The sequence below is a fragment of the Henckelia pumila genome, chromosome 1 (genome assembly GCF_033568475.1).
Source record: "Henckelia pumila isolate YLH828 chromosome 1, ASM3356847v2, whole genome shotgun sequence".
Lineage (NCBI taxonomy): Eukaryota > Viridiplantae > Streptophyta > Magnoliopsida > Lamiales > Gesneriaceae > Henckelia > Henckelia pumila.
In genome coordinates this window covers 101,453,120-101,479,410 of record NC_133120.1, presented here as the reverse complement: position 1 = coordinate 101,479,410, position 26,291 = coordinate 101,453,120, and the positions used below count along the sequence as shown (strand labels likewise).

Sequence of the window (26,291 nt, the reverse complement as noted above, 5' to 3'; positions counted from 1 at the left end):
ATTCACCTGAATTTCATTAGGTCCATCCATTTTCTGATGCACAAAGGAGACTCTAATGTCAGATGCTCGCAAAACCTTAGATTCATCTTCCCTGCTGAACCTCAAAAATATATTTTGACCAACTCTGTTTGTAAAAGTCATGAATGGTCTAACTGAAATTACCTGACAAAAGGAACAAAAAAGTTCACTATCAACAATTTATAAATCTGATTTTATCCCAAATTGCAATTACCTTTGTTGGAACAGATTGGTAAGGGCAAGGTTTTGAAGATACAAAGAGCTGCATACAATTGCCATCTGCATTATAAGCGAAAAGGTCCAGGGAGCCATCCTGAAATCCAAATGTCAAAATGTGAAGTATCACTTAAGGCTTATGGATTAGATGTAAAATTATGCTGCTATTTACCATGTCTCCTAGTGGAGAAAGATCATTCTCAGGGCCAAATTGCTCTACTCCAGTGTGGTTTATAGATGCTGAGAGGCCCAATGATTTGAAATTTAACGCAGATGCAATTGTATGACCATCATACATCTCTTCATCAGTAATCTCCTGGAGGATATCTTCTTTGGTCCTTTTAGTCTGAAAGGACAGTCGAAACTTTTTCGATCTTTTAAAGCTGGAGTCAATAAGCCTGAAACTAAGTGGAGGACACCTAGCGACTCTAATCCAATAAGGTGAATATACTTTAATGACCTTAGGTATCAGAGGCCTTTCCTCGGAATGGTTTTGCTCAATTATTATTTGAACAATCCTGCACCAATAACTTTAGTTAAGAATGGAAGACACACAAAAATTTCCCAAGCAAATTAAAATTCTTTGCATAAATTCAAACCTTCCGGAAACAGAGCTCCTAAAATCCATTGTCTTTGAAGGCGAATGGCTAGATTGTGATATAAGAATGGCCTCCTAAAACAGAAAGCTTACATGTAAGGTCTGGCTACATAATCATGCTATATATAAAAAAAAATTTACCAAAAAAAACATATTCTCAGACTAACATGTAGTGGAAGCCACCCTGCTTGCGGAAGCAAAGAGAAATACAAAGGATTTCTTATATCAGAATTATACACCTTGACAGTTTCCCCAGGACTAAATACCCCTCTAAAGCTGGAAATAAAATGTCCACTGGTTTGCATCTCAAGAAGAGAAATTTCAGTCATAAAAGGGAGATAGTTAGCGACTGATACTGGCGATTTGATGACAATTGCCCAATCATGAATTGGATTAAAATGAACGTCCTTCATGATTTCAGTTGCTTGCATGCTCAAACTAAACCACATACCACGTAATCCATGTGATGAACTTTCACATATTTCAGAGCAATACAATAATTTCTCAGACTCTGCAAGATTCGAGACACAAATTTCGGAAATATCTTTTGACCTATCCATATCCTCCGATTGAGTTGACATATTCATTACAGAACTCCATAAATATTTGTCAGTAGTTTCTGAAGGTCTCAACTGCAATACATACGACGCTGAAGAAGCAAGGCAAGGCAAAGGAAGGGGTAGAACTTCACCAGGTTTTAGGGGACCAAGAACTATCTCTGATTTGAAATCCTCAAACACTCGTCTCCTATTCCTTATCCACCTCCTTTGCCGTGCATAATTCTCATGTTCTGATGGATTGTAAGATTCTGGCCACCCCAAATTTTCAAAGTCCGGGGCATAAACCCATCCATCAGAAGTGCTGACAGAGGATTTATCAACAGACCATTCATCAAGCCATTCCCAGCCTGAGGGCAATTCAACTCCAGCCACTCCCTGCAGATAACAATATGGATAAAATATTTAACCAACCAACAGAGAAAAAAACTAAATAGGATACAGTAGGAGACTACAGGATCTTCGGCCTGACTAATCATGCTGTCAGAGTGTTGAAGTAAACATTAAGAAAACAAACAACAAAGCGATCCCATTGTCAGGCTTCATCACAAAAATAATGCATGAAGCTGAACTGGAATTCTCGTCAATCTTTCAGCTATCTTTATCCTCAAATGATTGTATTGGAAAATACACACCATCTTTTCCATCACTCTCTTCAAATATTTTTGTATCTTATCCACGAAGTTGGCGGTAGTCCATTACTTTCCTACATTCTTCTTCTTGAACGAAGAAAATTTCTTTTCATGATCCAATTTGATCACGCCTATGGAAAAGTGATCTATTATAGCCGCAAGGATCAGTTACATTAATTTCATTTCTCACCGCCAAATAAAGTTCTCTAATCTCTCCATGCAAGCTTAAATAAGTAATTACAGAAATGTTATTATTATTATTATTATTATTATTATTATTATTAAGGTTTCAGAAACTAGTAACTGTAACAGGAAGAATGACATTAATTTTAACACGTTTTTGTCTGATTCTTAACACAGTTTCAGTTTATTCACTTACCTCCTTATAGCCATTACAAGGAACCCAACCAATACCAGGATTGAACTTTTCCGATTCAAAAAACTCGTCCTTTGCTTCAACTTCATTTTCAGCAGGAGGAGCTTCATTTCTCTCATCAAATATTGGCTTTGCATTTCCATTTGAAGATTTGAGTTTGAGGCATAAATCTAGGGTAATGTCGGTGGTGTTTTGAACAGACACAAGAGATCTGATGGCAATATATCGGTTTCCATCATGTACGCTCACTTCACTTGCAACAACATCACTGCCTAACTGCCAACATACTGCAGGTGCACCATAGTTTAGCCTCACTGTGGTCCACGGTCCCTCTCGAGCTGGACTGATCTGAACCGAACCAGATTTTCTATATTCGTTAACTGATTTCTCAATATTCTCAGATTCAGTTCTGAGTGGCAAGAACACCGCACATTTAATTCTTCCAACTTTTCTGGATGTCACATCCAGCTGCAGAAAAAAACCATATAGGTGAGAGTGGTAAAACTTAAAAAAAAGCAGCATCCATTCAGCTACAACCTATTTCTTCAATTCATCCTGGTACCACAAGAAAACAAGCACATATACATTTGTTACTGCTTCAGTATTTGAGTTAGAAAGAGATATACACCTCAGATTCTCCTGGGGATAACTCTAGCCACATAAACTGATCAAAATGATTATGTGGATCAGAGTTGTATTGAGACCTGGTGAGCTCTTTTAAAGAAGATGAAGAGTGGCCGATAAGTTCACCTGACACACAATTGAAATCAATGTCAGCAATGGTAAAAGCTCAAGTATAGAAGACAGACAATGACCAATAAATTTTTGAACATCTCTATTTTCTAAATTATAAAAATTTACCTCCCATTCATGCTAATCTTAAATATAGACTACGTATTTCATTACTATCAACTGCTATCAACAAGTTTTGTTGTCATAAATTGTGCACTGCTTATAAGTTTAAGGGATTCTCACTTAATAGATCAATCTTTTAGATTTACACTCTTCTCCTGAACTTAAGCCTAATCTTGGTGCTCTTGTTTTAAATAGACACAGTGAAAGAGTCGAGAGAGGATTTAAAAACAGCAATCATTAGATTATCATGGAAGCTTGTTGAATCACCACAGCTTTCCCCTGCATGATGTTTATTAGTGTGGCTATTACGATTTACGAAGACATCTGGTTATAGTAAAGCTATAGCTATGAGAACAGACATTCCCAAATCCCCATTAGCACAAAAGTGAAATTGAATGGGACAAATTATCTCTTGTATGCATAATATTAAATAAATTGTTGGTGCTCAAATAAAGACGAAACATTTCATCTCAGATTCCCTCATTTGAATTATGCTACATATTAAGATCGGGTTGAGGGCTGTGGCTTGACAACTAAACATCGGTGATAAGGCGAGTGGAATGAGAAAAGCAACTGTCAAGAGTATAAATTCTATGAGAATCTGTTAGGAACCCAATTCAGGCAGTCCAGCCCAACTCCAACTCAATCCATACAGCCCAGCCCAAATCAAACAAGAATCGTGCAGCAAAAATCAAGGATGTGCTATATCAAAGATTTACTCATGGAAAGTTCAGAAAATAAGGAATGGATTGATTAGATCTGATTTACCTTCCTTTAATAAGTGCTTGTATCTCGAGCCTAGATAGGGGAATTTTAATGCTTTCTTTTGTATTTATATGACTGCCGATGAAGGGAATAGAATTCAACTTTTCTCCCAAACAATATTATTAAATATTGAGATCGTGAGGTTCTCTCAAACGAGCCTCGAAACCCCCAAAAAAATAGGTAGACAAGGTAGAAGAAGCAACAAACAAATCTCAGAGCTCAACGATCACCCCATTCACCGACCCATAAACCGATCCCTCAGTCGTGGCCATAACAAGTTGGTATCAGAGACAAACGTTATGGGTGATTTGCAAGCAATCCAACAGCAACTTACGACGCTTTTCAACCTGTTCAAGTCTGATAAAGAAGACCAAGCACGCAGACAAGATGAACAAGAACGCAAACAACAACATCTAAATCAAAGGCTGGAAGAAATGGCCGCTCAAATGTCCAAAAACAGCAATGAAGGAGAGGAGAGCAGCAGAGCATATGACTCACGCACAAAAGATCAGCGCAAATCCAATGACACGGGAGACTCAAATCAGTACATTCCCAAATATTCGAGAATGGACTTTCCTATCTATAATGGGTCAAATGACCCCATCAGTTGGATAAGCCGATGCGAACATTTTTTCCGCCATCAACGCACCCCGGAAGACCAGCGCGTAGGGCTTGCGTCCTTTCACCTTGAAGGTGACGCTCAACTTTGGTTCTTAAAGCTTGAGCGAGATCATCCAGATCTTACATGGCCGTTTTTCACACAGTACTGCAACCTGAGGTTTGGGCCACCGATTCGCACCAACAAACTTGGGGAATTATCGAAATTGCGACAAACAGGCACCGTAGGAGAATACCAACGCCAATTTGAGCAACTTTCGGCTAGAGCTTCTTCCCTCACGAGCGAGCAAGAAGTGGCGATCTTCATTAGCGGCCTACAGGAGCACATAGCGATTGAGGTCGAGATTCACCGCCCAAAAGATTTAACAACTGCGATGGGCCTGGCCCGTTTGTATGAAAGACGCAAAGGAAGCCACACACGGAGCCCAATTATCCAAAACGTCGCAAACCCAACAAACACACGACCGTCGATTACAAGGCAATTGAGCAGATCAGAGATGGAGGAACGCCGCTCAAGGGGATTGTGTTTTAACTGTGACGAACAGTTCGCGCCAGGTCATCGTTGCAAACGATTGTTTCGCCTTGAAGTAGTAGAGGACAGCGAACCGGAAGATGAAATTGACAGGATTCATTCGGATGATCCAGGCATCTTCCTTCATGCCATTACGGGAATCAGCAATGCCCAAACGATGCAAATAATAGGATACATCCATTCGATGCCTCTCCGCGTCCTTATTGATTCGGGCAGTACCCACTGTTTCTTAGACACCAATGTGGTCTCACAATTGAACCTCGAAATAGTGCAACGGGGGGATATATCAGTGGAGGTCGCAAATGGCAAGCATCTCCCATGTTCTGGAATGTGTTCTGCTGTTCCTATACAGCTGGAGAAACACATCTTCCATGTTGATTTTTACGTCCTCACATTAGGAGAATTTGGCGCTGTCATGGGCGTAAATTGGCTCCGCACCTTGGGAAGTATCACGTGGGATTTTGAAAAAATGCAGATGCAGTTTGTGAAGGAGGGCATGTTAGTTACATGGCAGGGACACTCATCCGACATTCCGTCACACCGAAACCTATCAGCAACTATACTTGAGGAGACACCCCCCAAGCAGTTGAAACACCTCCTGGAGATCTACGACAATCTGTTTGCAGAACCTCAAGGACTCCCACCGTCGAGAGGATTCAGCCATAAAATACTTCTGGAACAAGGTACAAATCCAATTGTTGTAAGGTCTTATCGATATCCTCATATGCAGAAAGATGAGATTGAGAAGCAATGTGATGAGATGCTCAGAAGGGGAATTATTAGACCCAGCTCATCCCCTTTTTCCTCCCCCGTGTTGTTGGTCAAAAAATCAGATGACTCTTGGCGTTTTTGTATTGACTATCGTGCCTTGAATGCAAAAACAGTGAAGGACAAGTTCCCCATTCCAGTGATCGACGAATTATTGGAAGAATTACATGGCGCCCAATATTTCTCGAAATTAGATTTGCGATCCGGCTACCATCAGATTTTGATGGACCCCAGTAACGTCCACATGACGGCCTTTCGCACCCACCATGGCCACTTTGAGTTTATGGTGATGCCTTTTGGCCTCACGAATGCGCCGTCTACTTTTCAAGCTTTAATGAATTCGATTTTCAGCGGCATTTTGCGGAAATTTGTTTTGGTTTTCTTTGATGACGTCCTCGTCTACAGCGCAACCTGGAATGATCACATTATCCATCTTCGTACGGTCTTCACCATTCTACAGCAGCAGAATTTATTCCTTAAGAAGTCCAAATGCTACTTTGCTCAAAAACAGGTTGCTTACTTGGGTCATGTGGTTTCACAGCAAGGGGTGAGTGTGGATGAAACTAAAATTGCAGCCATTCAGCGCTGGCCACAACCCATGACTATAAAGGCACTCAGGGGCTTCCTCGGACTCACAGGGTACTATCGCAAATTTGTGCAAAACTATGGAGTTATTGCTGCCCCGTTGACCAACATGCTGCGCAAGCAAGGTTTTGCTTGGACAGCAGACAGCCTGCATGCCTTTGACACATTAAAACAGGTGCTCACTTCTACACCCGTCCTGGCTCTTCCAGATTTTTCCATACCTTTCATTGTGGAGTGTGATGCATCAGAAACAGGAATAGGGGCTGTACTTCAACAGCAAGGGCGCCCCATTGCATTCTTCAGCAGCGCACTTGCCCTTCGTCATAGGAAATTACCTGCCTATGAGAAAGAGCTCATTGGACTCACCAAGGCAGTGCGTCATTGGCACTCTTATTTTTGGGGCAACTCTTTCATCGTCCGTACGGATCATTATAGTCTCAAATTTTTGCTTGAACAACGTATCTCAACCTCTCCACAACAACATGGGGTAAGCAAATTAATGGGTTATGACTTTAAGGTGGAATATCGAGCAGGTAAGTCAAATGTCGTGGCTGATGCACTTTCACGCCAAGGCGAGGAGGAGGGTTGTTTGATGGCTATTTCAAAACCACAATGGGATTTTCTGGCAGCCATCAAAGAAGCACACTCTAACACCCCAGAAGTACAGCACCGAATCCAAGAAGTTCAGGATGGCGAAGCTCTCGGACCATGGGAAGTTAAAAACGGCATTTTGTGGTTTAAATCCAAGATCTACCTTCCTCCACAATCACCGTTAACTGCTCCTATTATTGCAATGGTACATGAAGGCTGTCATGAAGGCTACCAGCGCACTCTCCACCGTCTAGGACGTGATTTTTATTGGCCAGGGATGAAACGTCAAGTCCAAGCAGTGGTGTCCAATTGTTCCACTTGCCAACGCAACAAAACGGAAGCACTGAAGCCAGCCGGACTCTTACAACCTCTGCCCATACCTTACCACATTTGGGCCGACATTTCAATGGAATTCATCGAAGGGCTGCCCACTTCACAGGGGAAGACTGTAATCTTTGTGGCTGTCGATCGCTTCTCCAAATATGCTCACTTCATTGGTCTAGCCCACCCTTACACCGCAGTTTCAATTGCCAAAATCTTTTTCGACAACATATTCAAGTTACATGGGCTGCCCGAAACAATAGTAAGTGACCGCGACGTAACTTTCACAAGCTCTTTTTGGCAGGAAATCTTTCGATTGAGTGGCACCAAACTGTGTTTCAGCTCAGCTTATCATCCCCAATCCGACGGACAAACCGAGGCGGTAAATCGCATTTTAGAAATGTACTTGAGATGCTTTACAAGTGATCATCCGAAGAAGTGGTTTGAATGGTTAGCTTGGGCTGAATTTTGCTATAACACAAGCTTTCACACATCTCTCAAGGCCACTCCTTTTGAGATTGTTTATGGTCGTCAACCACCAAGTCTACTGTCCTATCTCCCAGGCCAGGCACGTCTGGAAGCCGTGGATCATGCACTGCAACAGCGTGACCAACTCTTATGCCAAGCACGTGACCGCTTACTACAAGCTCGGAATGCCATGAAGCTGCATTATGACAAGAAAAATAGGGAATTGGAGTTCAAGGAAGGGGATTTGGTCCTTCTCAAGCTTCCAACCTATCGACAAAAAAGCTTAGCGTCCAGAAGCAATGCGAAGCTTTCCCCTCGTTACTACGGTCCATTTAAGGTGTTAGCAAAAGTGGGGCAAGTGGCTTACAAGCTGCAACTTCCAGAGGCCTCCCGAACCCACCCAATTTTCCATGTTTCGTCTTTAAAACAGTTTAAAGGAGGGGAATTCTCCAACCCATTACTTCCCCCCACTTCTTTGGAAGACTCTCATCCTTTGCCAATGGCGGTACTGGACAAATGCATGGTCCAAGGAAAATCTGAAGTTTTGGTGCATTGGGAGGGCCTGTCACCTGCAGAAGCTTCCTGGGAGGACACTGCCATGCTCACAGCTCGCTTTCCATCCTTCGTGCTTGAGGACAACCACGATTTCCGAGGGGGTGCAGATGTTAGGAACCCAATTCAGGCAGTCCAGCCCAACTCCAACTCAATCCATACAGCCCAGCCCAAATCAAACAAGAATCGTGCAGGAAAAATCAAGGATGTGCTATATCAAAGATTTACTCATGGAAAGTTCAGAAAATAAGGAATGGATTGATTAGATCTGATTTACCTTCCTTTAATAAGTGCTTGTATCTCGAGCCTAGATAGGGGAATTTTAATGCTTTCTTTTGTATTTATACGACTGCCGATGAAGGGAATAGAATTCAACTTTTCTCCCAAACAATATTATTAAATATTGAGATCGCGAGGTTCTCTCAAACGAGCCTCGAAACCCCCAAAAAAATAGGTAGACAAGGTAGAAGAAGCAACAAACAAATCTCAGAGCTCAACGATCACCCCATTCACCGACCCATAACCCGATCCCTCAGTCGTGGCCATAACAGAATCTTTCAACAACACCAAGGCGAGAGAACATCTATCGAGTGCTTACATTCTATGAAATCTCTTCACGCCATAACAAGATGAGAAACATCTATCAATTATTATGTTAAAAAAACATCCATCGCTTATTGAAATTCTATGTGTAGGGTTGTATCAGCCACTGGTTTTGGATTTATCAAGGAGTATCATAAAGATCTTGTTTTCTCAAAATTCTTACACCAAAGCTTGGATTACAAAGTCAGAAGGAAACAAACTTTAGGTCGGGTACAATAGTAGCTTTCTACACTATCATGGTCCACCTGAGTGTCAATCAATACTAAATCAATGACATCTCTTGACACATTGTCTAATCAATCAACAAACGATTGTCAAGTGTGCCTGGTCATGGACATGCTTCGGATAGGGACAGTGTACAGATACAGTGAGAAATCATGGATGAAGTGTTTGCTTCGATAAGGATCTTGATCTTATAGTCATCGTGGTCATAAAATCACGTGTCTAAAAAGTGATGGGCTAAGTTGGGGAAACTAGATTGGGCTAGCATAAATGTAACAAAACTGGCGGAATACATATTAGGTTGCTCTAACTCGGCAAATTGAGATGTTAGTTTTTTGTAGCATGTTGACCTCTGGTTCACAATTGTTTCAAGATCTATATGGATGAGGATTGGGTAGGGTCATGAACGAGGAAACCCGAAACTTACATGACAGTGCAAAATACACATGCCGAAACAAAAAATTACCTTTCCCTGTCTCGGTTAGATTAAATTCCACCATCCAACATTCCTGTCAAACAAAAAAAAATGGAAATAAAATCATTAACAGAGTGAAGGTATCACATTTTGGCTACAGAAAGCAACTCAAATAACAATAATGGCTTGAGAAGATACTTAGATTACGCGGGCCGTCCATTGCAAAGATTATTCGCTGTATAAGCATATGAATATAGAAACATGAACATATGCATTGAAGCTGGTAGCGAAATCTTAAATTTGCATCTAACACAATAATTTAAGTATGGAAAAACAAAGAAAAATAACAATAATGAATTTCAACAACTATACGCATATCAAAGGATTCTCTATATTCTGTTTTATTTGTCCCAGATCTCGATCGTAATTATTATCTGTCAAGTTGCCTGAATCAGGATATTAATTGTGTCACTAAATTCGTGCATAACTCGTGTGTTTTTCAGGACTTGGCATCAGGGAAGACGATTGGCAATGCTGATTTCTGTTATGGGCTGTACCTCTTCCAAGCGTCAACCCTTCATCCAGCTTTGGCTAGCAGCAAGTCGTGTTCTTCCATTGTTGATTCTTTTTTTTTTTTTGATAAGAAACTGAAATATTATTAGAAATCAAAGTAACTACAAAGGATGTGGACCAGTGGTCCACTAAGGCTATTTCTGTAAATTAAATAAAACTTAGAAGCTACTGAAGGGCTAAATTCCAGTCCCTGTACAAATCCGAAACTGATAAAGACTTGAAGTGTTTTGAGATTTGTAACCAAGAAGCTACTCTCAATTTGATCCTGTCCCAATTCTCTTCCCGCGAGACCTCTTCATCTTCGAAAATCCTCCTATTCCGTTCTAGCCAAACGACCCAGCAGATGCATTGTGTTATTGTAGTCCATAGAATTCTTCCTCTAGTGCCCAGATAAGACCCCAGATTTGCTGCGAACAATTCCTTCGTGTTCTTCGGTGTCACCCATGATAACCCAAGATCATTCAAAGCTAGCCACCACAGGGAGATTGTGAATGGACAATGCACTAGCAAATGGTCCTGCCATTCTCCCTCTCTCTTACACAGAACACACCAGTTTGGCTTGAGTATACTCTTTGGGAACTTCTTCTGGATCATTTCGCAAGTCGGCAGCCTACCCAATACTCCCGCCCAAGAGAAAACCTTAACTTTTGAAGGAGTTGAAGCTTTCCAAATCGATTGAAAAAGATTATCTTTTGGAAACAAGTTTTCTGGGAAGAAGGAAAGAAAGAAAGATTTCACAGAAAACTCCCCTGAAACATCCCCTGTCCATACCCTAACGTCCTCACCACTATTGAAAGAACCACAACTCCCCAAACTTCCATCAAAGATATTAATTCACTCATCTCCTCATCTTTGATTTCGCGACGGAAATGCAAATTCCATGAGAAGGAATTGCTAGCTGAAACAGGATCTCGGGAAACGAAGTGTGAAATAGGCTTATTATGAGCTGTAGAAATCCTGAAAAGTCCCGGGAATCGAATTTTAAAAGAGGAGTTCCCCCCCCCCAAGAGTCTTCCCAAAATCTAACTCTATTCCCTCCCTTGACCACCAACCTCACTAATTGAAGAAAAATCGGATAAATCTTAGAGATGAACTTCCACGGGCTACGAAAAGTGTTATTCCTTGCTAAACCCGCGTCCCAGCCATTCTCTTGCATGCCGTACTTGCTGGAAACGATCTCCACAACGTGTTGCCCTCTTTTGCGAAACGCCACCACCATTTACCCAACAAAGCTTTGTTCCGCAGGCTGATGTTCCCAATCCCCATACCTCCTTTATCTTTTGGGGTGATAATCTTATTCCATGCTAACAAATGACAATGTTTGTCCCCGTCCGGCCCGTCCCAAAAAAAGTCTCTCATTAACTTCTCCATTGCCGCCGCCACCCCTCTAGGGATTTTGAAGAGCGACAAATAATACAACGGTATGGCGTTCATAACAGCCGAGATTAGTGTAAGTCTTCCCCCTCTCGATAGGAATGATTTCTTCCAACTCGCTAGCTTTTTTGACATTTTAAATAGCACTGGTTCCCAAAAGGATGCCTTGAGTGGATTACCTCCCAGCGGTACCCCCAGGTACTCTAAAGGCCAACTCTGTAGCCCACATCCGAGCACTCTTGCCATCTCCTCTTCCGCTTCTTCCTCATGATTAATGCTCAACAAAGCACTTTTTTCTAAATTGATCTTTAACCCCGACATGTCACAGAAAGAGCTCAAAATATCCTTTAAAAATCTCAGATGTGCTTCATTCTTCACAAAAAATATGGAATCATCCGCGAACTGAATGTGGGACACTTCAACTCTGTCCTTACCAATATCCCAACCCTGAAGAAGGTCCAAAGACTTAGCCTTATCTATCAACCTTGCCAAGACATCAGCCACCAAATTAAAAAGGAAAGGAGATAGTGAGTCCCCCTGCCTTAAGCCCTTCTCTCCTTTGATTTTACCACAAGGCCTCCCATTAATAAAGATTGAATAACTTACATTGTGTAGGCAGCCCCTCATCCAAGTCCTCCATCTTTCTCCGAACCCCTTCTTCATGAGCACAAAGTCCAAAAATTGATGGTCCACATTATCGTAAGCCTTCTCAAAGTCTGCCTTGAAGACCCAACCCCTCCTTTTCTTCAATCTGAATTCTTCTACCATTTCATTGGCTATAAGACTGCAATCGAGTATCTGTCGTCCTTTTATGAAGGCTCTTTGCGAATCCGCAGTCGTAGAACTCATTACCTTCTTGAGACGCGACGCCAAAACTTTGGCCACAATCTTATACAGACTTGTTACTAAACTTATAGGCCTAAAATCCTTTAAGAGCAATGAATCTTTTTTTTTTCGGGATCAAACATATATATGTTTCATTTGTCACTCCGTTAATAATCCCTGTCTCAAAAATTTCCGCGAAAACCTTCACCAAATCCCCTTTAACGTAAACCCATCCGGTCCCGGCGATTTTGATCCATCACAATCAAACACCGCTTCCATTGTTGATTCTTTAGTTCACTCAAATAAAGAAAGAGATATATTGTTATGGCATTATAGATTAAAGCATCCAAATTTTTTGTATCTTGAGAAATTATTTCCTTTATTATTTCGTAATAAAACTTCCAAGTTTTTTACATGTAACTCTTTCTCACCACAACCATATAAGCCATCGCAACCATAAAAATGCGCTATAGCGCGCTACGTAGAAAACATTGATCTCGACCAAAGCCCTTCATCGACCAAATTTCGAAGATTTGAATTCCAAACTAGGCATGATCAACATATATAACCCAACTTGAGGGGGAGCGTTGGAGATATCAAATCTTTATCTGAACAAGTCATTGGAATCGGGTTTACATGTATTTAAACTTTTGAGTTTAAATAGATGATTAGGATCTTATCTCACTTTGATTTAGGGAGTTATGTAAATAAATGTCTTTATTAAATACACCATGTACCTTTATTATTTTTAATTATAATACTTTTCCTATCTCCCATGCAGTTCTCATCTTCATCGACACATACATCTCAAACAAACAAGGATTTATCCTTTCATCTGCAAAATCTCTTTCGTGATCAAATACGTGATGAAATCACAAAGAAGGATAGATGTACACGCACCGGTGAATTAATTTTGAAGAAAAACACTTCATTCCACGTCACGGATTCCACGTCAGGGGGTTCCGAGCCATATGAGCAAGTTCCACTGGTTCGTGCACTTTCTTCATTTAGGTGTGAGAGAGTGGAGGAACTCTGATCTTTATAAAGACGGACTGCAACACTGTACTGACGAGAGGACAGACATTGAGCCTTCGGGAGCTGCACGATCAAGCAAAGGCAGAAATGCAAATTGTTAAGTATCAATATCAAAATGAAATGAAAGATAGAAGGTAGTGTCACTTTTTAAAAATTGTAATATCCTGCAACTGCTATTGTCCCTTCAAACATAAAAATGAAAAGGAAAGATAAGCATGACATGGACATGAGTGAGCAGTGTCACACATATTTGGGACACTGAAGGATTTTCCTTAGTATGTCAATTATAGTAAAAGAATGGCGATTTTAGATTTAAATCTCGGAAAAGCCATACTTTCAATGAAAAAGGAAAGACCATTACTCTACCAAAATGTGTTCAATGATAGATATATTCTAGAGTTTGTGTGCGTGTGGTGTAATTTTTGGTCTTATATTTTTGTATCAGTAATTTAGAGATATATTTGGGACAGGGTTAAGTTATCAGTAGCAGCTTGGTTACATAATTTATCAGAATTCCGATCGTTTATGATTTCAGATTTGTATAAAGATTGGAGTTTAGTATTGAAGTAGTTTGTTTTCTCGTCTTAGATTAGTATTAGCTGTGGACCACTGGTTCACCTTTGTAATCAATCTTATATTATTTATATAATATCTTACGTTTCTTATCAAAAAAAAAAAAGAGATATATTTGCTTCTACATATAGGCATATTCTGGCTGTGCATGTCATAAATTTTCTAAGAATCATGTTGCATGTCCTATTGTGCCATGTCCACATTGCCTTCTCAGTGTCCATGCATCATAGGTCCTAAACAAAAACAAAAATTTGTGTTTACAAATCAACAAGAACTTCAAAAGAACACACCTCAGCCTCAGCTACAATAATGGTAACCATCACTTGGAGTTGCTGAAGAAGTCTTCCCTTCAAATGGGAATCTAGCATATTTTTTGGGACTGGCACCTTAACCACCTTATTATCTCCTGCTGGCATTTTGATTATGCCAGGAAATTCCCCAACATCAGGAGCTCTAATAAAAATGTCCTTCCCAAGCTTATTCTGAGGAATAATGTAGTAATTTGGCTTTTTGTGCGTAGTAGTTATATGTCTGCTATTACCCACTGGAGAATTTGCTTCCTGTTGCTGAAAATATAAGAGGTAACTTTTAACTCCACCATGTTAAATATCATACATAGAATGACTTTTAATATACCAGGTAACATAAGTGATGAGACCATCAGCAGAAGCAGAAAGACATTCGTTACATGAAAATATACAAATATATACACGTGCTGCTCAAAATATGTACAAGAGAATAGGTGAGAGAGTTTACCCCACGTGCTTCTTGGGCATGGCTAAGATTGTTCCAGCTTGCATAGGCTTGTAAAATCATATTAGTATTGGAGACTGATACGTTTAAATTCAGATCTCTTGAAGAAGTAAGTCTTAACTGAGAAGCTATGCCAGGCGCATTAGGATTATAATGGTACCTTTACACAACAAACAATTGTTCATATAATACAATCCACAAAAACACAAACACTTCTATGCTTATTCACGGAACAGAGAAAGAACTGGAGGCAAACAGATAAGAGTATCTTTTTTTTGATAGGAAACTAGTATATATTATATTCAATCATAAAATTTTACAAAAGGCGGATAAGAAATCCGCACATTACAAGAGAAAAGACGACTCCCTAATCATAATATCAACACAAAGCAATAGACCAATCCCTTAGTAAATCCGAGATTGCTATATTCTGAAAATCTTTAAAAGATCTACTCCACATAGCAATCCGCAACTTAATCTTATCCCAACACTCTTCCGGCGTTTCTTCCCTGTTCTCAAATAATCTTCCATTTCTCTCTAACCAAATTGACCATAAAATTCCATGAACCGCCAAAGACCACAAAATTTTCCCTTTTTTGCCTATTAGATAGCAAAAAGCTCCTGAATAGAACGAGGTGTTACCCACATCAACCCCATTTCCTTCAAAGCTCTTGACCACAATCCATACGTGAAAGAACAGTGTATAAGCATGTGATCCAGACATTCCCCCTCTTTCCTACATAACACGCACCAATTCGGATTCAAAGCACAAGAAGGCCATCTTCTTTGCATCATCTCCGTAGTCGGCAATTTACCCAACACTGTTGTCCAAGCAAAAACTTGAATCTTCGACGGAATTGGAAGTTTCCAAATAACATTGAAAAAGGAAAACAAAGGAAAAACGCTACTAGGGAAGAAGGACTCAAAAAAGGATTTAACCGAGAAAATACCAGACGAGTCCCCAACCCAAACTCTCACATCCTCAGCCCCATTAATCAATCTAACTCTCAACAGCTCATCTAACAGAACACCCATCTCATCAATTTCATGATCCCTCAAACCCCTCCGAAAGTAAAAATTCCAGGAATTTTCCGGTGACACGAAATGAGAAATATGCATATTATGTGCATACGAAATCTGAAACAAGGCTGGAAAAAGATCCTTAAACGAAGACTCCCCCCACCATCTATCTTCCCAAAACCTCACTTTATTCCCCCCTCTAACCACCTCCCTTACCAAAGGTTGAAAAACCGAGTAAGATCTAGAAATAAACTTCCATGGACTTCTAAACGTAACATTTGTAGCCAACCCTGCGTCCCAGCCATTATCTTGTAATCCATACTTGCTCTTAATGACCCTTTTCCACATCGGATCTTGTTCCACCGAGAATCTCCACCACCATTTTCCCATCAAAGCTCTATTCCTTAGACAAATATTCCCTATTCCCAATCCCCCTAAAGCTTTGGGTTTACACACCTGCTCCCATGCCACCAAATGACAATGAGACTCCCCATCAACACCAGATAAGAGTATCGCTTTTGTGTTTTGTGTATGTTGCTACAAGCCAACCATCAAATACTTAATTCCAGAAAAAAATATTTCCTGATATTGCTAATGGAAATCAAAATCAATGAACTCACATATGCTTTTGTGCGTTGGAATTTTTTTTTGTGAAAAGTTGCTGTAATCTGTTTAACCTTAGTAGTTTTAGGAGTATAATCAAATGTTTTGTACAAATAATAAGAGGAAATTAGTGCTTTAAGAAATTAGTAACTATGCATTTATGGAATGAAATGGACATGCATATTCCATAACTATGATAAGATGCAAAACGACTCGCTTTCATAAAACTATACCTCAAAGATCCATCAAGTGGTTCAATCAGAGGCTCCCATGATTCATATTTATCATTATACGACCTAGCAGCCAAAGAGAAGACAACACTAGAATTTAAACTATCTCGTCGTCCATGAGAGCTGAGCCCCATCCCACTCAGAGATATGTTGCAGAGTGGGACCATCTACAGAAAGCCAAGCCAATAAGTTAGAGAAAGATATTCAAAAGAATGATCGTCCAAATCGTCCAAAATCCACATAAATGAGGGAGACATTTTGCAGATTGATAATGGAAATATTTCTACATCACATATTTAATTCTTAGTGGATGCATGCCAAACATGAAAAGCAGCAATGCACTGACAAGAGGTTTAAATTTTTTCATGCATTGATAAGTTAAATAATAAATAGTGATAAATTGATTTCAGTAACTCTGAAATATCATTAATAATATCATGAAGGCCTCTTATTGCTATTTTTTAGGATCATAATGAAATTTTAGAAGAATTTTCTAATGATATTAATAATTGCACGCTATTACAACCACCATAAAAGGGTGCTTAAGCAGTTAAGCTCAATTCAAGGGCTGCTAAGGTCATTAATATCTTTCTCCACCCTGCTTTAACTTCATTCCTGAAGACAATCATCAGCAGCATTCTGAGTACCATCAACACAACAGGAAACGTAAACAGGGCAACACATGAAAGCTAGACATAATGTGGTGAAAATTAAAAACCACTCATCCTAACAACATGAAACTAACGCCGTTGATTAAATCTCAGGTTATTTTAGAAATTGTTAAAAAATGTGACTATCTACCAATTCCCATCTTATTAAATAACCATTATCCAATCTAGCAATACAACTGAGTTCAAAATAAATTTCGCAAAAGAAAGATAGACTTTACAGAATAAGTCAAAGGCCAAGTAAGAAAACAAATTACCAAGCCACCATAATCATCAAAAAGTGCCGCAGAGAAAGTTCTTATTTCTGCATCAATCACAGTCTCATCTGAAGAACTTAGTACATCTGGATCAACAAGTTTAAAAGCAAATCGTTTTGGAGGTTTTTTCAAACCATTTCGGGCAATAAAGGTTCCCAATTCATTCCCAACTGTCCATAAACTAAACTGCTCCTTTGTAAACTTAAAATCAGAGGTGTCCCAAGTACTTTCCTCCAAAAATTGATCTGATGACACCATGTCACTGCGGATGCATCTTAAGGAGCTGAAATCAGATAACTTAGGAATGCCTTTACACGCAACACATCCTAAAGACACATAACCTGGCGGAGCCTGAGGCATCCAAAACGATATGCTGTCCATTCTACTCTGTCTCTTTATATGTTGTACGGGTTGAAAATCTAGAGGGGCTTTATACATATCATCATCTTCCAAGTCTTGAAGGACGACACAGGTATTTGGATGTTCATACCTATAAACAAGGAAACATAATCAGTTAACACTGATCAGAAATAAGATGTGGATAGTAAAAAGCAGGGATCCAACAGTGAAATAGCCATTTCTTACCCTTGGACTGCAATATCTCCGAAATACACCATTCCTTCCGGGACCAAAGGACGCCAGAGAGACAAATTCTTTCTTGATCCAGAACCTTCATTCCACCATATTAACCGAAAGGTCGCAACTGCCTCAAACCTCCTCCTCGAAGGTACTGTTGATGACCTTTCGGATTGAATAGTATCACTACCAACAGAAGGGGAAGCTTGGTTCTCTAAAACCTTTGATTCCTGAGAACTTTCCCCAAACCCAAAATATATATGTCGCAATTCATAAGCTCTATGAGACAAACTCAATCTGGAAGGACCAGAAGGTACAAAAGTTCCAAAGGCATTATCCACACGCCAAAATGCCAACTCAGGATATCTATAAAATAAGTCATAAAAATCAATAAAATATCTAAGACAGCACTGCTCAAACAAGAACAGATGCACATGAAGAATAGCATTTCAGACAACCAACTTGCACTTTTTGTAGATATATTTAATTTAATTAAAATTGTCATAAAATATTTTATTATTTAACACCCAACCAACTTGCAACATGTATTTTTTGGATATCAATCCAGGCACATGTGGACCAGTTTCAAATATACATGCTGTTGGGCCACCTACTATAAGCTTGAACTTTTGAGGAAACTGATGGCAAAATCTTAGGAAATGATGCCAATGAAACTACAAAATTTTCCAGATCATATCATAATTTGCAAATATCCTTGTCAGGAGTACATCACATAATTTTATATTGTCGCACATGAACAATTTTGCAACAAAATTGGTTATCCCTGTCCAAAGAGATTTTGATTAGCACACGTGATACCTTGTTTTCTACATATAAGAAAAACAAAGGAGAAATATCCAAATAACTTGAAGCAGTTGGAAAATTGCATCACTGTTGATTTAATAGGATATAAAATCACAATCATCATGAGCCAAGTATATAAAAAGATGAATCAGGAATAACCATCAAAACAATCTCATTTTTGTTCTAACTTCAACTTCCTGGATGGCATAGAATGTCATCATATCCTTTACACAGCAAATAATATGATTAGAGAACCATATTGATATTGCCTAAAACAAGTAATTATGACTCCCAAAAGAAACTCAGCGTGGCGAGGTAACAGGAGTTACATTAGGCCTCAAAAGAGGTTTGATTCTGTTACAAGTCAAACAAACTAAATGATCTGATTATAGAAGAGGAAACTTATGAGTTAAAAAATTTAACATACCTAGAGCCCAGTCCAATACTGATACAATCTCTAAGCCCACATGGAGTGACCAAAGATGCCAAGATGCAGAAAACTGAAGAAATCGGAGGCTGAGCACTTCCTGAAGAAGCCACACAACCCATTGCAACATAACCTTTAGGAGGTTCAGGCAACCAAATTGAGCAAAATGTGTCTCCCTCGGAACTTTTTTCTGAGGGAAGAATGATATCATCAGAAGAGGAAGGGGGCCACAAACGAGTGAATGATTTTGGTCTCTTCACTCGCAGTAAGCTAGTATTGACAGCGAGAACACCTTTTGTTGGGGGTCTGTCACTGTAAAGTATGAAATATAATTAATTGGATCCATAACAAAATTTAAGGATGAAAAATTAACAGGATTTGATATTTACGTACATTGGTGTTAGATAGTCACCAAGTACGGCAAACCCAGTGGGTTCGCGAGGTCTCCAAAATGAATATACTTGGTCACCAGTTGGATCTATAAAGTACAAGAAACACCCAACTCAATGTTTCAGATTTTTCATAGATACATATTTAATATAAGTAAACTAGTAAGAATCAGAAAATGGTTAATGTAATTACTTTTAATTATTCCAATTCTATCAAACTCCGAGCACAGTACAGTGGATTTCTTTGATCTCGTTCTTAAAAATGACAAAATATCCTCTTCAACTGCCAAAAAAAGTCTCAAGATGCTGAATGAAAAATTCATGAATACGTCTGAGACAGCCAACTGTATGCTCGTTTTTCCGGAAGCATTAGAGAACTTTACAGACGTATCAAAAGGCTCCAAAATAGTGATTCCATTGCTCTCCAAGGTTAAACCAAGAACATCCGCACTCATTTGGATTGTATTTCCCTTTAAAACCACCCTGCAAGACGCATAATAAAAGAACATGTCTCCATTAAACATTTCGTTAGTTAGGTTTCAAGTGATGAGGGTGATGCTTTCAGAATATTGGGAATGCCACTACAAAGAATCACAAGTTTTATTAACGTAATTATTGAAATCAAAATATAAAATAAATAATACACGATCAAGGTCTCGATCACCATAAAACCCAAAAACAAAAAAACAGAAAGTAGGCCTTGAAACCAAATGTGTCTGTACTCTGTACACCCAATGTAGATTCTAACTGCAAAATTTTCTGTAAAGATTAGGCCTAGCTAATGAATTGTACCCATTACTGACCAAAATCCGCCATCCAAAAATTTTGCATGGGCATGGTGGACAGTTTAAGAGAGTTGTTTTGTGTTGAACCATTAATTGCTAAGACAGTCATCGCAGACAAACTTTTCATATTCTGTGATTTCTTTTTCTTTTTTTTTATAAGAAACACAAATATTATTAAAATAATAAAGAAGTTACAAATATAGGTGGACCAGTGGTCCACAAAAACCCTCAAGACTCTCTAGCTTTCACATCCTCACCCCCCTCCTGTAGCGAAACGCTCCTTAAAATTCCCAATAATCTGCTTAAATCATCCATCTCCTCCTCCCTCAGATCGCGCCTAAAATGCAAATTCCAGGATAAAGGATTTAAAGAAGAAGAATAATCTCTTAAAAGAAAAATGAAATGGGCTTATTATGAACTCGAGAGATTTGAAAAAGCGCTGGGAAAAGAATTTTAAAAGAAGATACCCCCGCCCAACAATCCTCCCAAAATCTAACTCTATCTCCTCCCTTGACTACCAACCTCACTGATTGGATAAAAGCCGGATGAATCCTAGAGGTGAACTTCCATGGACTCCTGAACGTGTTATTCCTTGCTAAACCCGTATCTCATCCGTTTTCTTGCATTCCGTATTTGCTAACAACAATTCTCTTCCACATCATATTCCCCTCCTTTGAGAATCGTCGCCACCATTTACCCAACAAAGCTTTATTCATCAAACCCATATTGCCAATTCCCAAACCCCCCCGGGTCCTCGGGATGTTAATCTTGTCCCATGCTACCAAGTGACAATGCTTATCTCCGTCCGGCCCATCCCACAAGAAGTCCCTCATTATCTTCTCCATGGATTCTGCCACCCCCTTTGGAATTCTGAACAGTGATAAGTGGTACAACGGAATTGCGTTCATGACTGCCGAAATCAGAGTGAGTCTTCCCCCTCTCGATGGGAAAGCTTTTTTTTTTTTTTGATACGAAACAGAAATTTTATTAGAGCTTAAGTTAATACAAGAGTGGTGGACCAGTGATCCACTAATGTAAGTTCCTAGAATTAGATCAAATTAGAAGCTACTTAAGGGCTACATTCAAATCCCTGTACAAATCCGAAATCATTAGAATTTGAAGTGTTTTGAGATTTGTAACCAAGACGCTACTCTCAACTTGATCTTGTCCCAGTTTTCTTGAATCGAAACCTCTTCATCTTCAAAGATCCTCCTATTCCGTTCTAGCCAAACGACCCAACAGATGCAATGTGTAATTGTAGTCCACAGAATTCTCCCTCTAATGCCCAGAGAAGCCCCAAGGTTTGCTGCGAACAGTTCCCTCATATTCCTCGGTGTCACCCATGATAACTCAAGATCGTTCAAAGCTCGCCACCACAGGGAAATTGTGAATGGGCAGTGCACTAGCAGATGATCCTGCCATTCTCCTTCTCTCTTGCACAGAACGCACCAGTTTGGATTTAGCATACTCTTTGGGAACTTCTTTTGGATCATGTCGCAAGTTGGCAGCCTACCCAACACTCCAGCCCAAGAGAAAACCTTAACCTTTGAAGGAGATGAAGCTTTCCAGATTGATTGAAAAAGATTATCCTTTGGAAACAAGTTTTCTGGGAAGAAGGAAAGAAAGAAAGATTTCACAGTAAACTCCCCTGAAGCATCCCCTGTCCAAACCCTAATGTCATCCCCACTATCTAAAGAACCCAGCCTCCCCAAGACTTCCATCAAAGAAATTAAATCACTCATCTCCTCGTCTTTGATCTCGCGGCGAAAATGCAAATTCCAAGACAAGGAGTTATTGGCTGAAACAAAGTTTCGGGATGCGAAGTGTGAAATAGCTTTATTATGAGCTGAAGAGATCCTGAAAAGTCCCGGGAATTGATTTTTAAAACTGTAGGTCCCCGCCCAAGAATCTTCCCAAAATCTAATTATATTCCCTCCCTTGACCACCAACCTCACTGCTTGAATAAAAAACGGATAAATCTTAGATATGAACTTCCACGGGCTACGAAACGTGTTATTCCTTGCTAAACCCGCGTCCCAACCATTCTCTTGCAAGCCGTACTTGCTGGCCACGATCCTTCTCCACAACGTGTTGTCTTCTTTTGCGAAACGCCACCACCATTTACCCAACAAAGCTTTGTTCCGCAGGCTGATGTTCCCAATCCCCAGGCCTCCTCTGTCTTTTGGGATGATAATCTTATTCCATGCTATCAAATGACAATGTTTTTCCCCGTCAGGCCCGTCCCATAGAAAGTCTCTCATTAACTTCTCCATTGCCGCCGCCACCCCTCTAGGAATTTTAAACAGCGACAAATAATATAACGGGATGGCGTTCATAACAGCCGAGATAAGTGTAAGTCTTCCCCCTCTCGACAAGAATGATTTCTTCCAACTCGCTAGCTTCTTTGACATTTTAAAAAACACCGGTTCCCAAAAGGATGCCTTGATTGGGTTAGTCCCAATGGTACCCCCAGATACTCTAAAGGCCAGCTCTCTAGCCCACATCCGATCACTCTAGCCATCTCCTCTTCCGCTCCTTCCTCAAGATCGATGGGAAAGCTTTCTTCCAACTTGCTAACTTTTTTGACATCTTAAACAACACCGGTTCCCAGAAAGAGGCCTTAGTAGGACTGCCTCCCAGAGGAACTCCCAAATATTGAATTGACCAAGCCTCAACGCCGCAACCGAATTCTCTGGCCATCTCTTCCTCCACTTTGGTCTCATGGTTAATGCTTAACAACACACTTTTTTCTAAGTTGATCTTTAAGCCAGACATGTCACAGAAAGAAATCAGGACATCTTTCAAAAATCTCAAATGTCTTTCACTCTTCACGAAAAATAAAGAGTCGCCAGCAAATTGGATATGAAAAACATCTACCCTTTCTCTTCCTATATCCCACCCCTGAATAAAGTTCATTGACTTTAACTTGTCATATGCTTTCTCAAAATCTGCCTTAAAAACCCATCCTCTTTTCTTTTTCAATCTGAATTCCTCTACCATCTTGTTAGCTATGAGGCAGCAGTCGAGGATCTGTCGTCCTTCAATAAACGCCTTTTGTGAATCAGCAATTGTGGTAGTCATAACCTTCTTCAAACGCGAGGCCAACACTTTGGACATTATCTTGTACAGGCTGGTTACTAAACTAATAGGCCTAAAATCCTTTATACGTCGTGATTCTTTCTTATTGGGGATCAAACAGATATAGGTTTCGTTTGTCACAGCGTTGATTATTCCTTTCTCATAGAATTCCTCAAAAACCTTAACCAAATCCCCTTTTATAACATGCCAACATTCCTGATATACTTGTAGTGAGAACCCATCAGCTCCCGGCGCTTTCGATCCATCCCCATCAAACACTGCTTTTTTTATTTCTTGCTCCGTAAACGGCATCTCAAGTTGTAGCATTTCATCTCGATCAATTGGGCTCCATTCAATGCCCTCTATACCAAAACCCGGATAACCTGACTTGCTAAATAACTCACGATAGTATTCAATTATTTGCGCCTTTATAAGATGACTATCCGTGCAAAAATTTCCATCCTCCATCTCCAATTTGTCGATCCTTGTCCTACCCCTCCTTTGGCTAAGTAATGAGTGGAAAATTTTTTTGTTACAATCCCCTTCTTTCAACCATTTGACCTTTGCTTTCTGCTGCTCCTTTTGAGATTTTCTGCATGCTAACTCTTCCATTTCACTCCTAATAGATCTTCTCTCTAACCCCTGGCTGTCTCCAAACAAACCCTCACTCTCCAGAGCGTCCATCGCGTTGATCTTGTTTTCCAGCACCTTACTACGAACATCTATGTTCCCAAATTTTTTTTATTTCCACTTTCTAATGTCCGATTTTATTTCCTTAAGTTCTCTCATGAACTTATACCCCTCCCACCCCTGCAAATTTTTACACGTCCACCATTGAGAGAACTCATCTCTGAAGTGCTTATGTTTCAGCCACATGTTTTCGAACCTAAAAGGACTTGGACCCCACTCCCCATGTGTTGAATCCAGGATCAAAGGATTATGGTCTGAAGTTATTCTTGGCAGAATCAACTGTCTACTGAACCTGAACATCTCACTCCAACCCCCTGAGAATAGAAATATGTCCCGCCTGCAACAAATAGGTGAAACTCGCATATTGGACCAAGTGAATTTGCCATTCAAAAGCGGTGGATCGCACAACTCGAGCTCCTCAATCAAAGAATCAAAGCCTCTCATGCTCCTGGTCACTGTGCTGCTGTTCAACTTTTCACTCAAGGATCTCACCACATTGAAATCTCCACCTACACACCAATCAGGACTACACAAGACCTTCAAACCTGCCAACTCGTCCCAGAAATTTTGACGATCCTTAGGCGTGCAAGGACCGTAAACTGCTGATAACCACCAATACGAAGTGCTGCTCTTTTCTATCTTAATCGAAACTGAGAACTCTCCGATCAAATTATCCATCACTGAAACCGTCTTTGAATCCCACGCCACTAAAATCCCCCCAGCTCTTCCCGATGCTGGCAACTCCAGCCATTCTATAAATCTTGATTTTCACAAACTAGAAATGAATCTTCTGTCCACCCTGACTTGCTTTGTTTCTTGAAAAATGACTATATCCGGTTTTTCTCTACGAAGAATCGTTCTAATCAAACTCCTTCTACTACTGGATCCTCCCCCTCTAATGTTCCAAGAAAAAATTTTCATTAAACCGCACCAATACCCGAGATTACCTTGACCTCATCCAAAACTCTACCTGCAGAGGAAACTCTATACGTTTTGAAGCTGCTGTCCTCCCTGCCATCTGTTTCTTCTTTGTCAAAATTCACGAAGCTGACCTCCATTCGGGAAAGGCAATTATTGGCAATAGCTCTCTGCCCCAATAAATCACTTAGCTTATTCTCGACTCGAGAAGGTAGACTGATCCCAACTCCGGAACTTGTTTCTCGGACTGTTCATCCAGCATAATATCCGACAGTGAGTTTGTTCCCCCCAGCAGCCTCCCCACCCAACCCACCAAAAGGAAAGGAAATGGAGGAAAGAGAATGGGTTTGATTTTTGGAAGGAAAGCTTATCAAATCCCCCTTTGGATCAGGAAATACCTTACGGACCAATGGTTGATTAGAGTATTTACCTGCTGGTGATCCGAAGATACCCCCGATGTCCTCCAGTCCCGCTTGAGTCTGAGACTTGTTGTCCGTCTCCCAATCCTTAGAGCTATCTGAAACGAAAGAGTCGGAGACCTCCGAAATGCTACCACCGCCGAACTCTTTAACCGCATCTTCCTCCAACCACTCAACCTCTTTGTTCAGAAGTCCTGTCATCTCCAATCCCAAGTGGTCTTCTGTCCTTAGCTTCTCCTCCATTTTTTACCCTTGAGGGTCAGCCACAATATGTTTTCTCCTTGAGTACACAAAATTGATAGGTGGTGTCGGCTGTTCCTCAATTGCTCCTCCTATATCTTCAGATATAATCCCAATCACCTCTGCTCCTATCTCTAAAGAAGACCGAATAACTCCCTTCCTGAATCCTTCCAACCCTTTAGGACTGTTCTTTTTGAGAATTTTGATGTGCTCTCCTTTAGTAGATTGTTCCTCTCCCTGATCTCTAACTGCCCGATTATTCTCCACTACTGGAAGATTGGAAATGATGTGGCTGCTTTCGGGAGTCTCTGCAGCACCTCCACTGGTGTGTAACGGATTGCTATTCCATCCCTCCTCCCCTC

General features: G+C 40.2%; 1 protein-coding gene across 7 annotated transcripts in view; it reads right to left on the bottom strand.

The window, feature by feature from the left end:
- Positions 1-26,291, bottom strand: part of LOC140875202 (uncharacterized) — a 70,302-nt gene that overhangs the window by 11,407 nt on the left and 32,604 nt on the right. For all 7 annotated transcript variants that reach the window (XM_073278814.1, XM_073278805.1, XM_073278820.1 and 4 more), the window contains 17 exons: positions 19,993-20,282; positions 19,804-19,888; positions 19,411-19,722; positions 18,189-18,545; positions 17,604-18,093; positions 16,682-16,845; positions 14,829-14,985; positions 14,363-14,638; positions 13,365-13,562; positions 9,744-9,786; positions 3,026-3,147; positions 2,401-2,865; positions 1,000-1,767; positions 834-907; positions 407-752; positions 233-331; positions 7-162 (listed from right to left, as the gene is read on the bottom strand). In XM_073278814.1, coding sequence (XP_073134915.1) covers positions 7-162; positions 233-331; positions 407-752; positions 834-907; positions 1,000-1,767; positions 2,401-2,865; positions 3,026-3,147; positions 9,744-9,786; positions 13,365-13,562; positions 14,363-14,638; positions 14,829-14,985; positions 16,682-16,845; positions 17,604-18,093; positions 18,189-18,545; positions 19,411-19,722; positions 19,804-19,888; positions 19,993-20,282 — 4,402 coding nt within the window. The remainder of the gene's footprint in view (positions 1-6; positions 163-232; positions 332-406; positions 753-833; positions 908-999; positions 1,768-2,400; positions 2,866-3,025; positions 3,148-9,743; positions 9,787-13,364; positions 13,563-14,362; positions 14,639-14,828; positions 14,986-16,681; positions 16,846-17,603; positions 18,094-18,188; positions 18,546-19,410; positions 19,723-19,803; positions 19,889-19,992; positions 20,283-26,291) is intronic.